The sequence below is a fragment of the Callionymus lyra genome, chromosome 4 (genome assembly GCF_982586985.1).
Source record: "Callionymus lyra chromosome 4, fCalLyr1.hap1.1, whole genome shotgun sequence".
Classification (NCBI taxonomy): domain Eukaryota; kingdom Metazoa; phylum Chordata; class Actinopteri; order Syngnathiformes; family Callionymidae; genus Callionymus; species Callionymus lyra.
This window is the reverse complement of record NC_141821.1, coordinates 12,253,322-12,267,679: the sequence shown is the minus strand read 5'-3', so window position 1 is coordinate 12,267,679 and position 14,358 is coordinate 12,253,322. Positions and strand designations below refer to the sequence as shown.

General features: G+C 38.9%; 1 protein-coding gene across 3 annotated transcripts in view; it reads right to left on the bottom strand.

The window, feature by feature from the left end:
* mpp7a (MAGUK p55 scaffold protein 7a) overlaps positions 1–14,358 on the bottom strand; it is a 123,073-nt gene that overhangs the window by 66,110 nt on the left and 42,605 nt on the right. For all 3 annotated transcript variants that reach the window (XM_087788828.1, XM_087788826.1, XM_087788827.1), the window contains exons 4-5: positions 10,832–10,909; positions 4,205–4,285 (exon numbers count right to left, since the gene is read on the bottom strand). In XM_087788828.1, coding sequence (XP_087644954.1) covers positions 4,205–4,285; positions 10,832–10,909 — 159 coding nt within the window. The remainder of the gene's footprint in view (positions 1–4,204; positions 4,286–10,831; positions 10,910–14,358) is intronic.

Genomic DNA, 14,358 nt, shown 5'->3' with positions numbered 1-14,358 from the left:
ACTTTAAAAGCACTGTAAACGCGATTTCCTCGAAATCTCAAAAGAAACACATTGATCATTTCTCAGAAAAGTGTCTTTCATCTGAGCTGCACGTGAACACACACGTTAGGCAGTAGTTTGAGTTTTTTCTGGAAGACTGGAATCGAAAACACTTGGCAGATGAAAATGATAAAGGTGAAGTGAGATTCCAAACCTGTGCTCCGCAGAAGAGAAGAATCCTGATCTGAGAACAGTGTCAGCGCGTGAATGAAGAGTTGGCAAACGTTGTTTCCACAACAGTTGTGATCCGGCATTTTTGGACCATCAGTAGTTTAGACGACTTTATAATCAAGTTACAGCCGATAGGTGGAAGTTATCCTCCAATGAGGCTTCTTTAAGTCTTTGTCTGACTTCAGAGATCAGTAAGCATTATTCTTTGGAATGCCTTCTATTCTTTTAGGAATCTAATGATAAATCATAAATAAGTGTTTGACTATCCTGTATTAGGGCAACATTTTTTACCCAATATTATTGCCCTACTTTTTCATCCAGATAATTCCTTAGCCTCTTCAACATTCCAAGCATCATTGCAACACTAAAAAAGAATGCATGGCAGTAGATTCACTGGCACTACACAAGCTAAAGATTTGTGTGTGAAATAGTCATTTTAAAGGCAAGCACAATTAATGCGTTTCTAGTTTAAAATACTATTACTTCATTGCATGTTAACGCTAGAAAGACCAAATACAAAAGTAAAATAAAATCCATTCTCAACCTTTTGTTTAGATTGTAGTTGTTTTTTTTATCCTTTGTTTTTCATTCATATACTCTAACCATTTAAGTAAGTAATGTTTATTTGTAAAGATCTTTCAGGGTAACACAGTGCTTTAACAATCAAAAACAATACTCAGTTAAAATGTATTACTTTAAAAGGCCAAGACACATAAAATATTTAAGGAAAAAAAACAAGAAAAGTTTTCTTATTTATCCAATTAAAAAAATGTTCTCCCTTTTTTATGAGCCTTTTACTTACTTACTTTTCTTTTTTACTGTTGAAAGTGGTTTATTTTAACCATTTGTTGTCAAAAGAAAATCTTTCTGGACCTTCACAAGAATGACTTTAATCTTTAATATGTTGATCTTTATCACTTAAATAGACAAAGATTTACCATTTTATAAGGCAATAAAATAGAAAAAATATAAAGTTATTAAGAAGAAGGAAAAAAAAAGTGAAGTCGTTTTTAACCAGCTAAATATACAAATATTTCCATTTTATAATGGAAAATGACAAAACAAGTAATTAAGAAGAAAGAAAGAAAAAGTAAAGTCGGTTTCAGGTTGAGCCCCCTTTTAATCTTTACCTCAACCTTTCCTCTACTAACCATCCAGTCTGCTTCCCCCTTCTCCATCCATCACGCCTAATATCCTCCATCCTCTTATTGATGGCACTTCCTCAAATCTGGCGTTGCAGCCCGCACTCCCTCCGCGGTCGTGCCCAACAGCCCCTTACCGAGCTACAGCTAATTCCTTGTAAAAACATTCTGTGAAGTGGCAATAACATCTGTATGCTAATGGCTCTAATAGAGAACACGTGTCAGGAACATGGCAACGGAACAGGTACGTACATTTGCACCAGTCGGGTTTTCGTATCAGATCCGGGAGTGAATGTTTCGGAAGAGAAGTCAGAAACCGACGAGTAAATCGCTCCTGTCTTCTGGGTCCAAAGTGTGCTCATTAGCGTTGATAGTGATACCAGATAACAGATCATGGAGCTTGACTAAATAAACCAGCTGGTCCCTCGTTAAAAGTCTACATCTGTCATTGGTCTGGACATTTTTCATTTTTGCATTTTTTTTCCTGGAGTGAGGAAGAACCCCTACTGTGAGGGGTTCTGGTCAGATTCCATGGCAAATGCCCATCCTCCGTTAACCTTGACCCTCGGCGCTCAGACGCATTCTCCAGCAACGCTGGCGGAAACAGACGGCCACAATAATTGGCACTTTCATCACGGTCAATATTAGTCTTTCTGAGGGAGGTTAATAAGAACAAAGTTGTTTATCCATGTGCGAACGGTGAAGGGGAATGTTTGCGGCGCACCGGGAGAAAAGGAAGGCAGGTTTTTAAAAGAGCGTGATTTATATCCCCACCCTCGGAATGGATCATTTCAGCTATAATTAAGAGTGATACAGTTACTGTTGCACAGAGACGCCATTCAAACACGGCAGCCATCTGCTTGCGTTTTACACCCCCGGCCCTGTGATTTACACAGAGCTGGGCTGGTATCAGATCCTCTGGGGGGACGGATGGAACCAGAAACAGCAAGTTTTAATAACACTGGGTTCTGGAAGCGTGTGGTCTACAATTTCGAGACATGTTGTGACTGTTGCGCGTCCACGTCCCGTTGCTCCAGAACGTGGTCCAGGATTGAATAATCCATCCAACGGATCTGTCATCAACCTCAGAGATTGACTCATTTGGATTTCAACCTTTAGGGTCCATTTTATTTTCCATCATGATACCATCGGTAATAAAAACAACATAGTTTAAGGAGCATTCATCTGCAGTTAAACGTATTCAAGTATGTTATATCTGATCATCAGCATCAATAAGTCATCTGTTAAAATGAACCGATCCATTTTATAAGAAAGTTGCTATAATTACAGTTTCATGATGTTTTAAAGTACATTGTAGATCCACAAATCAATTTTAGATATGGCGCTCTTACTCATGCAGAAGGAGCAAGAGATTTGATTTATGCTACAAAAAAATCCTATAAAATATGTATTAAAATATAGAGATTTAGTAAATATAGAAATAATATTTAGTAAAACATATGGGTGTACTTAAGCAGATTTGCAGAGGTTTGCACTCTTTGCACTCAACTTATCATGATAGCTAATTTGTTTTTGCTAATGATTACTTTTCAGGACATTGCCTGTAACACGGCAGTAACACGGCAGTAACACGGCAGAAACACGGCGGTAACACAATGGTAACACGGCAGAAACACGGCGGTAACACGGCGGTAACACGGCGGTAACATGACGGTAACAAGGCAGTAGCATCGAAACCAAAAAATAAAGCAACCATCCAGAAGTATCATTGTCATATCTTTTTTAAATTTCCTTTTGTTGACGGTCCATGTCAGCTCATTACGCTGCCGTCTCCAACATCCTACCATCGGTTTAACGATTACAAGGTAAACTGATTACCTTCTTCAAAGAACTAGCTTCATCAACTTTATCTTAAAAGTTGCATCAAATGCTTTTGTGTGTGTGCATGATACACAAATTGCGTACGGTATTATAAAGTCATTTATTTTAGGTAGTTGATGTTTACTTTAGAACTTGTTTTTTATTTAGTTTAAAAAAACTAAACAAAATAAAAACATATAGAATTAAAGACAATTTCTGGGATTTCAGAAATACAAACATAAAAATACATACATTAGGATTTTTTCTTCTTTTTTTCAATCTGTGTGTGAAATGGCTCTCATATTCTTCACCTTTCTTCACCCCGACATTTGAACTTTCAAAATCCCCGATCACGAATGGCTCCTCTTTTGACGAATCGACTCTGGAGACCCTGAATACCGTTACCATCCGCTAATTTAGAATAATAAATGCTCGGTCTGTGACACCGACCGGCTTCAAGGGGAGCATAGCCGTCATTTTCCGGCGCATTAAACTCTGGTCTTGACACAGACAAACTACAGATGGAGTCCCCGTGTAGCGAAGTAGGAGAGCAGAGGTGTGATGGATTCCAGCTATTCATCTTGGAGATAGTGTGTTTACACTGCAGCGGCTATCACATGTCTACACGTGGGATTTATTAAAGTTGACTTGACCTCAATTTCTCTTGTTTTTTTCCCCCGAATAAAAATGTAAACAACCTGGATGATTGACGCCGAGATCTCGGATGCACCTGCGAGTGTGTGCCGCAAATTAACTTGTTGTTTCTGGCAGTTGTCATGAACCTCCTTTTGTCCCGCCGTCATTCACGCCTGAGTTATGCTTTTGAAAACATGTACATTTGTTCTGTGGCTGTCGGCGTCTGGCTAACAAGGACCCTGGCAGCCGCTGAAAAAGGCCCAGAGACAGAACAGTGTCTGGATTCGAGTACGATGTTATTTAGTGCAGCGTTGCCAGCAACAAACAAAGAGCAGAGTGTGTGCATTGACTTAAAGAGAAGAGAACAGTCTGTAAAAAAGAACATTTCGACTCACCCGCACATGTTTTCTGGCCAGAATCTCAAGAAGCTCTCTGATTTCTGCAGTGGCCGATTTCTCTCGTAGCACCTCAGACAACTGATGAAGAAAAAAGACTTTCCTCAGACAAAAATATTTACAGTTCATCAGGAAGTTTATGATGGTGAAGTCAAACAGGGATTATGATTATGATTCATTGCCAGACTCTTTTTCTCTCCGGGTGAGGGTTTAGAGAAGGACCAGAGCCAAGCCCCACTTCTTTAGAGTCCTAATCAGGATATTTCGAGTGTCCCCCGGAACCGTCGGCTTATCGCTGTGGAAAGATTTGGGTTTTTCTAAATGATCCTCGAGTTCTGCTCAGAGGTCAGAAGGAAGTGGGAAGTCATTAGGAGATATTTAGTAGTGGGTTAAAGGAGCTGACTCAGAGGTTTTCTATTTATTCATTTCTTTTTAAACCATAAGACAAGCACTTGATCATTTTTTATTCTTCTTTAATTTGCAATAGCTTTGCTTGTCCTACATCGATGTCAAGCCCAGGGCTCGAGGGAGCAATCCTGGCCACTGTGCTTACCTTGGACGGTCCACTGCGGCAGGAAAAACGTTTGGCTCACTGAACAATTTTGAGGTCACATTATGTTAAGTGTAGCAATGTTAGAAAACATTGATAGGGAAATACATCTTTTTTTCACAATACTGTTGCATATGACAGTATTATATTGATTTTGTGTTCCAAAAAAAAAGGTTTTTAGGGGCTTCAAATAGTATTTAAAATAAATAAAAACATTCTTTAATGGTCTGTAGTTCAAATATATATATATATATATTTTTTTGCAAATATTCACTGTGTTTATTCATCTTTGTGTTGCAATTAGACTTCTGGCCACTTGATGGCAGCAGTCACGACGCCCTCCGGAGCTAAAGGTAGAATTAAATCCTGTGAAATCCCGGCAATAACTGAGGACGAGTTGATACAGTCGAGTCGAGGAGCGTTTTAAGTTGATGTTTGGTCTAGTTTTGGTTTCAAAACAAATGAAAGCAGTCACGACTTTGTCAAGAGTCATGTGGTCTGTAAATTCTGCAACAGAGTCAAGTACTCGGACAATACTACAAATATATTCTTGTTCCCACATTAAGATTCAAGATTCAAACGATTATTTTCATAGGTACTAAGTACCATGAAATTCTTACTTTGTACCCCCAACAAAAGTGCAGTTATAATAAACGTATATATATATATATATATATATATACATACATATATAAATAACTATATATACATTTGAAAAAATAAAAATCTAAAAAAAAACAAAAAAACAAAAAAACAGCAACAAAAGTACAATCGCAATATAGTACTGTTGTACCTGTATCGTGATATGTATCGTATCACCAGATTTTTGCCAAAACAAACCACTGGTTAGGCGAGTTTCATGTTTTACAAATTTACATTAAGATGCTCCGTTACGAAAACATTAAAAGAAAACAAAAAACATCACTGTTTTTTTGGCCAAAAAAAGAAGCTTTGTTTTCATTGAGTGTCTTTGCAAACCAAGAGTTACTTGCTACATTTTTCCAAACTGACAATGTTGTTTGTTTGAAACTTTCCAAAAACCTTTACTTGGAGTAAACAGAACTACCTGCGACTAATTCTTTCCACAACAATGGGCTGGAGAGCCCCGGGGTTAAGCTAGACTGCATGGATGATAAATGTATGGAAGCTCAGAGACAAGCGACTGCATCTTAAGCCCAGACCACACTCCTCTGTCGGCACCTTGATTTATAGACGATGCTCCCGACTGTGGTCGGAGTGAGCAGAATATCGTTGGGCCGACGTGCACAAAGCCTTGTCTGTTGCTGATGTCAAATGCACAGCCAGGGGAAAACACAAGTTATGGAGTCTACAAGTGCTTCTCAAAGCCTGTGTGGAATAATGATGAATCATTTGTATATTTCTAATAGATGTTTACCCTGAACATGGCTGAAAAGAAGACGCGTCAGTGATTTGTGTTTGGAACACGATGACTATCTTAGAAGTAAAACGCAAAATGGAAAGATATGGCTAAAGTAAATCTTTTTATCCACCCGCCAGGAATTGTAAATGAAATGTTGTGCCTTTATATAGTCCCACATTGTTTTTAAAGAAGTATAAAATGTTGAATCTGTTGAATGTATTTTTAGCTAAAGCCATTTGTTCCTGGTGTGTTGGTTGGCTTTCAGCCTCCTGGTTTTGTTTTAAGAACAAAGGGAATTTTACAAAACAGTGACTTCTGTGTTATCTTCATGATTTTATATTATATACATCATAGTGTAGTGCATTACATTATTGCCTAAGTGATGAATATACTCTTTCAAGATTATTTGTTTTTTGTTTAAACCGGCCATCCAGCAGTTTTACCAATCGTCTTTGTAACTCAAACCAAGAAACCAAGGTCTCAATTAACTACACAACTTGATATGATGTCTTGATCTATTTAAATATAATTGATAGTTGGATAGAGTTTGTTCCCATTGACCTCCCTGTTACGCATTATAGATAATTGTGGAACGATCTGAGGCATTTGTAACTGCCTTGAAATTACATATGAAATTATTGATATGGTTTCAGTTTCTTTGAAAAATTCTCACTATTGAAATAATAATCTTGTAAATGAGCAAAAATATAGTTAAAAACATGTTTCCTGCAATCAACTTTTTTAGATTTTCTGAAAACAAATCTGAAAAAGGCTAAAAAAGAATGCCTACATTGAACCGGCTTATAAAAAGCCTCCGTGGTCCAAACTAATTATCTGCTGTAGTTCTTCAATGGCGAAACATGTTAAACATACTGTATAAGTAAGTATATAAGTAAGTAATTTATATTTGTAGAGCGCTTTTCCAGACCAGGGTCACAAAGCGCTTAAACAATCAAAACAAAACTCAATAAAATATATACTTAAAAGATTAAGACAACACCGAGAACAACACAGGAGTCTCAGAAAATCAAGGAAAAGCCTGCACGAATAAAAATGTCTTAAGATGTTTCTTGAGGGAGTCAGTATATTGACAATTAAAAGATACCTGGAAAAATCTTTACACCTTTTTCAAGATCTTCAACTATTTCACTTCTATTGTTAGACATCAAAAGCAGACGACATAAAGCCACACCTGCTCCTGAGGTCAACAGAAAATGAAACAAAGAAGTAAATTCTGGGATGTGTATTCCGGGGTCCACGGTGTTGTCATCACATAACAGATAATTCAACCAGGGAACACTCCCTGAAGAATGCAGTGATCCTGACAGAAGAAAAAAGATCTACAGTCGTGTGACTAACGACTCAGGTGGGGCAGCAATAAGGCAACAGGGGTGACTCGGGGGTGAATCTTGGGGGGCTTGCATTAAGGTTAGGCAGGATGCTTTGTCATTAAACTCAGAAGCTACATTTGCTTTTTTTATTATTTCCATTAGTTCAGACCCCTGTGTGGAAACCATGCTAATGAATCGTATGATGAACCCGGTTCAACCGTCCACGTACGAGGGAACCAAAGAGGAAGAAAGAAAAAGAGCCAAGACAAATAAAACATTGAAGTAGAAAAAAAAAAAAAAACTTCAACTCTGACAGAGCTTCCTCCGCCTTTTCATCGCAGTGCAATTTACAGCGAGTCGGGGAGCAGAGATGGACAGTGAGCTGTATGTTTCCAGTGTCATTCATGTACCTGCCCCTATAACTCAACAAGAAAGCCCACGAGTTGATCAGCCCTTTCCTGCTTCCTGTCTTCCTCCCGAGGCACAACGGACAACAAGTAAGCCACAGAGCGCAGACCTCTGCCAAGCAGCTCCTTCACACCCACAGAGATTTTCTTTTTTCCCCGAAACATACGATTTACAGGTTTAACCTCACTTTCATTAATAACAAAAATCTAAATCGCTCAGATGGACAACAGGTGGCAGCAGCAGAAAGGTATTAATTCCCGAAACACATTGGTACCCAACGCCCAGGCCTGGAAAGTGAAGCGTATTTACTGCCTGAAAGGTGATTTACTTTGAAAAAGACTTGATTTCCTCTGACGTAATGTTAGACTGTAACTCTTCACATCAAGCACATGTTTCCGTGAAGTTTACTCCTGAAAAAAAGCCTAGAGATTGCTTTTAATTCAAAAAAACTAACTATTGTTGCAGAAAGTCGAGGACTCTTGACACATGGAATATTGGTACTGAAGCCCTCTCCAAAAGTTTTGTTATCAAGGTGGTAAAATGTTTAATCATCCCTTATTTGTTTAATTTCTATTGATTCATGAAAACCATTTAAATTTAGCTCTCCTAAAGTTTATCACTCTCTGCATTTTGCTGAGGGACTGATTATCGCATAACCTCATAGTCAAGGCCAGTAAACAAAGATTTTCTACGTCAGACTAAAACAAACAATCACAGCTATGTCATGTTTTCCATTTAGCACCTTCAATGTGCTGCTCCACCAAACTGATAATAGTTCATATGTATCTACACATAAAGCTGAAAAATAATGAGTACATTTTTTTTTACTTAACGTTTTTACAAATTGAAGATACAACTAAATATTTCAATAAACAGTTTTGCTGGTATTTAGACATAAACAACAATCCTGAAATATAGGTTTCTAAAAATGATTGTAATGAACAATTCTATAAAGTAAAACAGATTTTACTTACAGATTCTGACTTAATTTAAAGAACATAAAGAAGAAAAAAAAAAGAGGATTGTCCAACTTATAAATCGGTGCTAAGTGGCGGCACCTAGTGGTCACTGTGGTCAATATCAGGATAAAAAAAGAATGAGAACAGACGCTTCACTACATGTGGCCTCCTAAAGTGAAGACGGTGACTCCAGCTTCAGCAGTATTTCAATCCTAATGGGCTCAGTAAAGAACCACGATCCATCTGCAGGCATGTTTTCATATACACTATTGATTGTGTTTCTCTTTCCAGGAGCAGTGGCAGTCACCTGCTGGGTGAGTTCGAAAGCACAGGCAGGGGGGCAGCTGCAGGTTACAGTGTCATTGTATGTTAAGCAATAAATTAAGCCTCCATTACCTGAAACCTGAGAGCAAAATGAATTTAATCCAACTGTATATCTCTCCCCCTGCCCTGCAGTCCTCAGCCACCACATCAATAGCCGTCCACTGGAGCAGCGACGTGGGTGAAAAACAATCTCGTTTTAAAAATACTCGACAAACGCTGTGGTCGACAACCTTTTTTTTCCCTCCTGTTTTTCTTTTCCAGGGTCCGGATTGTGGTGTGTAGCGGCAGACTTTGATACACCATCACTGGGATGTATCCCGGTACCTGATAATCCCATGGAGACCGTTTGTGGGGCATTTACCAGGAAGCATGCATTTGCAAGTCTGTAATTTGTAGAGAATAAGAAAGATAATCTGGCGGAGTGAGGTTGATGGCTTTGTGCCGCAAACCCGGGGTCGGCCAGCAGGGATCTGTTCTACTCTTCTAATTGCTCTAATATGGCCCGTTTTGGGAGATGCCGTTTAGTTGGAGGACTAAAAATAAAAAGCATGACAACAGAGATCAACAAAGTCGGAACTTCACGTCTTACAATTAGTAGTCCATCTTGGTTTGTTGTTGAGGGTTTGTGTGCTCTTCGACCGGCTTAGCATTGGCTTCATGAAAGCCACTACTTGGCAGGCCGTATCCAACAATCCACTTACTGGTTTCAGTTTGAAATCTACAACAGATTTGACTTCCTTAAAGAGCTACTCCTCCCAGACAAGAAACAATCAGAAATGTCCGATGTGATTAATGAGCACTTTCATCCGTGAATGACTGTAAATGGTACTTATCGAAACTATTGGTTTGACTCGTAAATAAGAGGGATGCGACGAGGAGAGTGCCAGCAGGGTGGAACGGCCGCACAACAATGTTTGGGTGAAATCATTAAATAAAAGCCTGTGACTAGATGTATAAATGTGCTTAAAGTGATGGATTTTAATACTAAAAACTGTCTTCAAAAACTCTTAATTTGTTTGAGAGTTGTTTTCGTAATTTAAATGTCTCTGGAGCTTTAGTTGAAAGCACTTGTGATCTGCCATTGGGTCTTCAGACATTTGAAAATAGGCTCACAAAAAATCGTCATACATTAATTAATTCATTCCATTTTTATCATGGTTGCTGGAGGTCGGGAGCCTATCTCCATCCTGATCAGGTCATTATCTTCTTTGATTAGATTAGATGGATTTTATTAGTCTCTCTGGAGATCTACTTCGGGGAATTGGGTTTCCAGTACACGGCAGACGACAGTTTCGAAAAAACAACGTGCAAATAAATAGAACAAAGGCCAAGGGATGACAAAGAAGAAGAAGCCAATGGCAAACCAATTGGAAAACCCAATGGCAGTGGCTTTGTTAACCAATAAATCCAACAAGTACCATCAAACAAAACAACTCTCAAACAAAATGTTTTTACACTTCCATTAGGAGGCTTTTCAGACAGTTTCCAGTATGATGATGAAGAAGACAACAAATAATTGGACAAGGAAATCAAAGAAGAAAGTTCAAGGAGAACACAGAGAAGACAAAAATGTAGAATAATGTATAATACATTCTGTAAAAGGCAAAAAAAAAAGTTTGTTTTTGTTTGGGTGTAAATTGTAAACAAACAAAGGTGTTAAGATAAAATACTCACGTCGTCCGACAAAGCTGTTATGTTGTCCAACACAGGAATGGGTTTTCTCGCCTCATAGTTCCGCAACCGTTCATGGATCTGAAAGGTCAAATGTCATTTATTAGAAATCAAAAAAAAAAAAAAAAAAGGGTGAGAGTTGACTTTAAGGACAACGAAGGTTCTTGAGTAGAAAAGTCTCTGGATGATCCACCCGAAGCAATGAAATCACCGGATCGTTTATAAGTACTTTACATCACTTAGCTACTTGAAAAACTGCATTTTTTCACCATGCAACCGATATACCCGAGCGGCCTTCTGAGTATCCCAAATCATTTCAGCAGCCGAGGTATATTGGTTAAACATTGCCTTATCAGCCTCAACACAGCCTGCCTATAATAGTCAGAGACAAGTGTGTATCTCTGAGGGGTTGCTAAAACGGAAAGTAAACCCAACTGATGTGTAACGTTTACTCGTTTAAACGCACAAGAACACATCATCACTCAGCCGCTGATGTATGGAGCAGAGGAAGGGATGGCTTCCACATACACGAGGCCCCACGAGCGCCCACACACTCGAAAACACTTGCTCCGGCCTACACACATGCAGACGCACCAGAACAGCCCATCCATCCTGTTTGTGATTTAAGCCCAGCTGTGCGAGAATGAATTGACAGGCTGCAGGCTGCCGTCAGCTGCCACCGGGCGGACGCGGGGAGACGGATCATCCGACAGCCAATCCTCGGCGTCTCCGCACGCCACAGTCAATCGCAGCGACGCAACATCTCCGAGTGACTGATGTTTGGTCCTCGGTGGTTCCAGCTGGACGTCCCGGGGAAAGCATTCCAGCCTGCCGGTGGAACCGGAGCAACTGTGAGGATCACTGGCCACTGCGCGCACATCTGTCAGTGACAAGTTGCAACAGATTCCTCGGCAGAAGGAGACAAACACTGTCAAGACCGTAAGCTGCCGCAGTTGTAGCAATTAAAACATCTGTTTTATGACCGTTGAGCAAAATGTCTTTTTTCTAACTGCGAGAATTCTTAAGACGGATCGTGAGTCTTTATTGACAGACAAGCAACACGTCCCGCTGGAGCAGACGAAAAGCATCGCAGCACATTTCACTTAAGTGAATCCAAGCTTCAGCCGATCACTCAGTACCATCGCCGTTTCCCTTCCAGGAGTTTTCATATCGTCTCGTGGCTTGTTGCTTCTCATCTGGAACTTCTGGGCATTATTTTGCCATCTGAGCTGATTTTTTTTTTTTTTACATCCAGAGTCCAATGATCAAATCATTTAGGAAACTTTTTTCCCCTTCTATTTATTTATTCATTTACATTCTTAACCTTTTTCTGTTGCCATGACTTTAGGGAAATAATTATACTTTCCAAAAGCTCCGACAAGAGAAGGAGACTGCTCTCCTAAAACTTCCAGACTAGGTGGGATCAGATTTACCTGGCCGGGACTCAAATAGTAAGCAGAAGAATCAGCCAATTCAAGACTAGAGTTTTTATAAGTGAATCGTTACCTTGGTGTCAACATCAAGGACCTGGTTGGACCCGTTTGTAGCTCTTAACAGTGAATTGAACTCCATATTCATATTTAAATTAAACGGAAACATTTTTTTATGATAAGGACTAAAATATCTGTATTAGAAAACTATACCCGTGTGGCTAGTTTAAAACCAAGAACTCGTACCGATTCTTTTTACCGTGGATTTGAACACTCATAATAGTTTAATGCAGTGATGCCTAACCAAACTGGGGCGGGGCGGGGCCGGTCCATCAGAATTTGTTACCAGGTACTAAAGAATGAAGAAGAAAATCTGATGTATTGATTATTAAGTTTTGAAAGAAGTTCCGTTTTGGGAAAAAGACCATATTTTCTCTGTAGTAACATTAGCCTGTGACTCCTGACGCGTCAAGAAACTTGTTTTGGTCAAGTTTCGTGAATAAAATAAGCGCGTAAACTAGTGAAATTGACCTAAAAACAAACTATGTAGGAAAAACAATCTTGTTGCAGAGAAACCAGGTTTTAAAGTACCCACTGGATTACTTTGGAATAACATTTTTTGTTCATATGTAAATATAAATATGTATTTTGACTTGTGTTTTATGGCCGCAATGTCAGAATTGTCTCTGCAATTTTGACGAGAAAAAAAAAAGCATGATTTTCTGGTCTATTTTAAAACCATGGTGGTGAAGCTATTATGGTTCAGGTTCTTGACACGGTCTAGTGTGATAAATTATGGCCTGTAAAAGTTGTGAAACGGCCAAAAGAGCAGTCATGTTTAAAGGTCAGCGCAGAGGTTCAAATCCCTGTGTAAAGCTGACATTACTGAGCCATAAAACATGGAGCATTAGGCGTGTCGTGATCTGCCCAGGAACTAATGGGAGTCAAATGCTTGTTCCGGTCCAGACTCCAGAATAAGACGTTTGGATCCTGCAGACGACGGTGTAAAGCAGGAAGCAACTGGGGACGCAAGCATAAGAAACAAAAAGGCCTGGGACTGAGAATCTAAACACTTAAGTGGTGCGGTGTTAAAGTGCAGTCAGTGTGTTGCATGTTTGATGGCATCAAATTAAAGACCTGACATTCTGCCTGAAATTCCTGGAAATGTTTCTCCTCATCTGTTTAATTTCAAGTCACCACAACATACTTGAACAGTTACCCTCTACTGTTTCTATACAGCTCCACCCTCGGCACAAACGTGTGTGTGTGTGTGTGTGTGTAGCTGACAGAATTTGGCTTAAAGGGGACACACAGAACACTTGTGATTTCTCCACAAAGTCAAAGAAAGAAAACATCAGAATTAGTCAGATGAAGCTACTAGTTCCTCCAATGGAGACTGTTGAGATGTTACACTGATGTTACAACCATTGAGCGTGACCGATTTCTTAAATAACTCTTCACTTTCCAAAGTGGATTCACGTCTAAAATAAAATATGTAAAAATAAGAAGTTTGTGTATTGTCGCTTATCTAAGGGTCAAAATAATAATGACCAAAATGTAAATATTTTTGAAAGTTGTATTGGGCTGTGACTAATGTTTTTTAAGGTCACCAGGTCAAACATTCACTGCAAACCTGAGGAAACTTAAAAAACTTTTTTTTGCTAAAGCCATATTCCTGACGAATAAAGTTTCTTTTTTTTTTTTTTTTAAATGTTCTCTTCCAAAACATTTTCTACGATTGACAAGACATAAAAAAGATTAATAATCTTACCGTAGGATTAATGATAACAATGTACTTGTAGACCAGGTAACCTCTTTAAGAGAAACATTTCATGTAAAATCTAAACACAGGTTCATTAACTAGTTTTAAACACTTTGTATTATTACATTTTATTTTAAAGTTGGTGTGTTGTGACTATCTTCACTTACCTAGTGTCTATGTGAGATTCCCTAGATTTTCTAGGTGATCTTGAATTCCGATTTGTAGTGCGGGTGTTGTGTGTTCTATACTGCGTCATGTTTTGGTGATAAAAAAACACTTAATTCTTCTGAAGATCGAAAACCTCACCTTTACCTTTTACACTTTTAGAAATACCCATC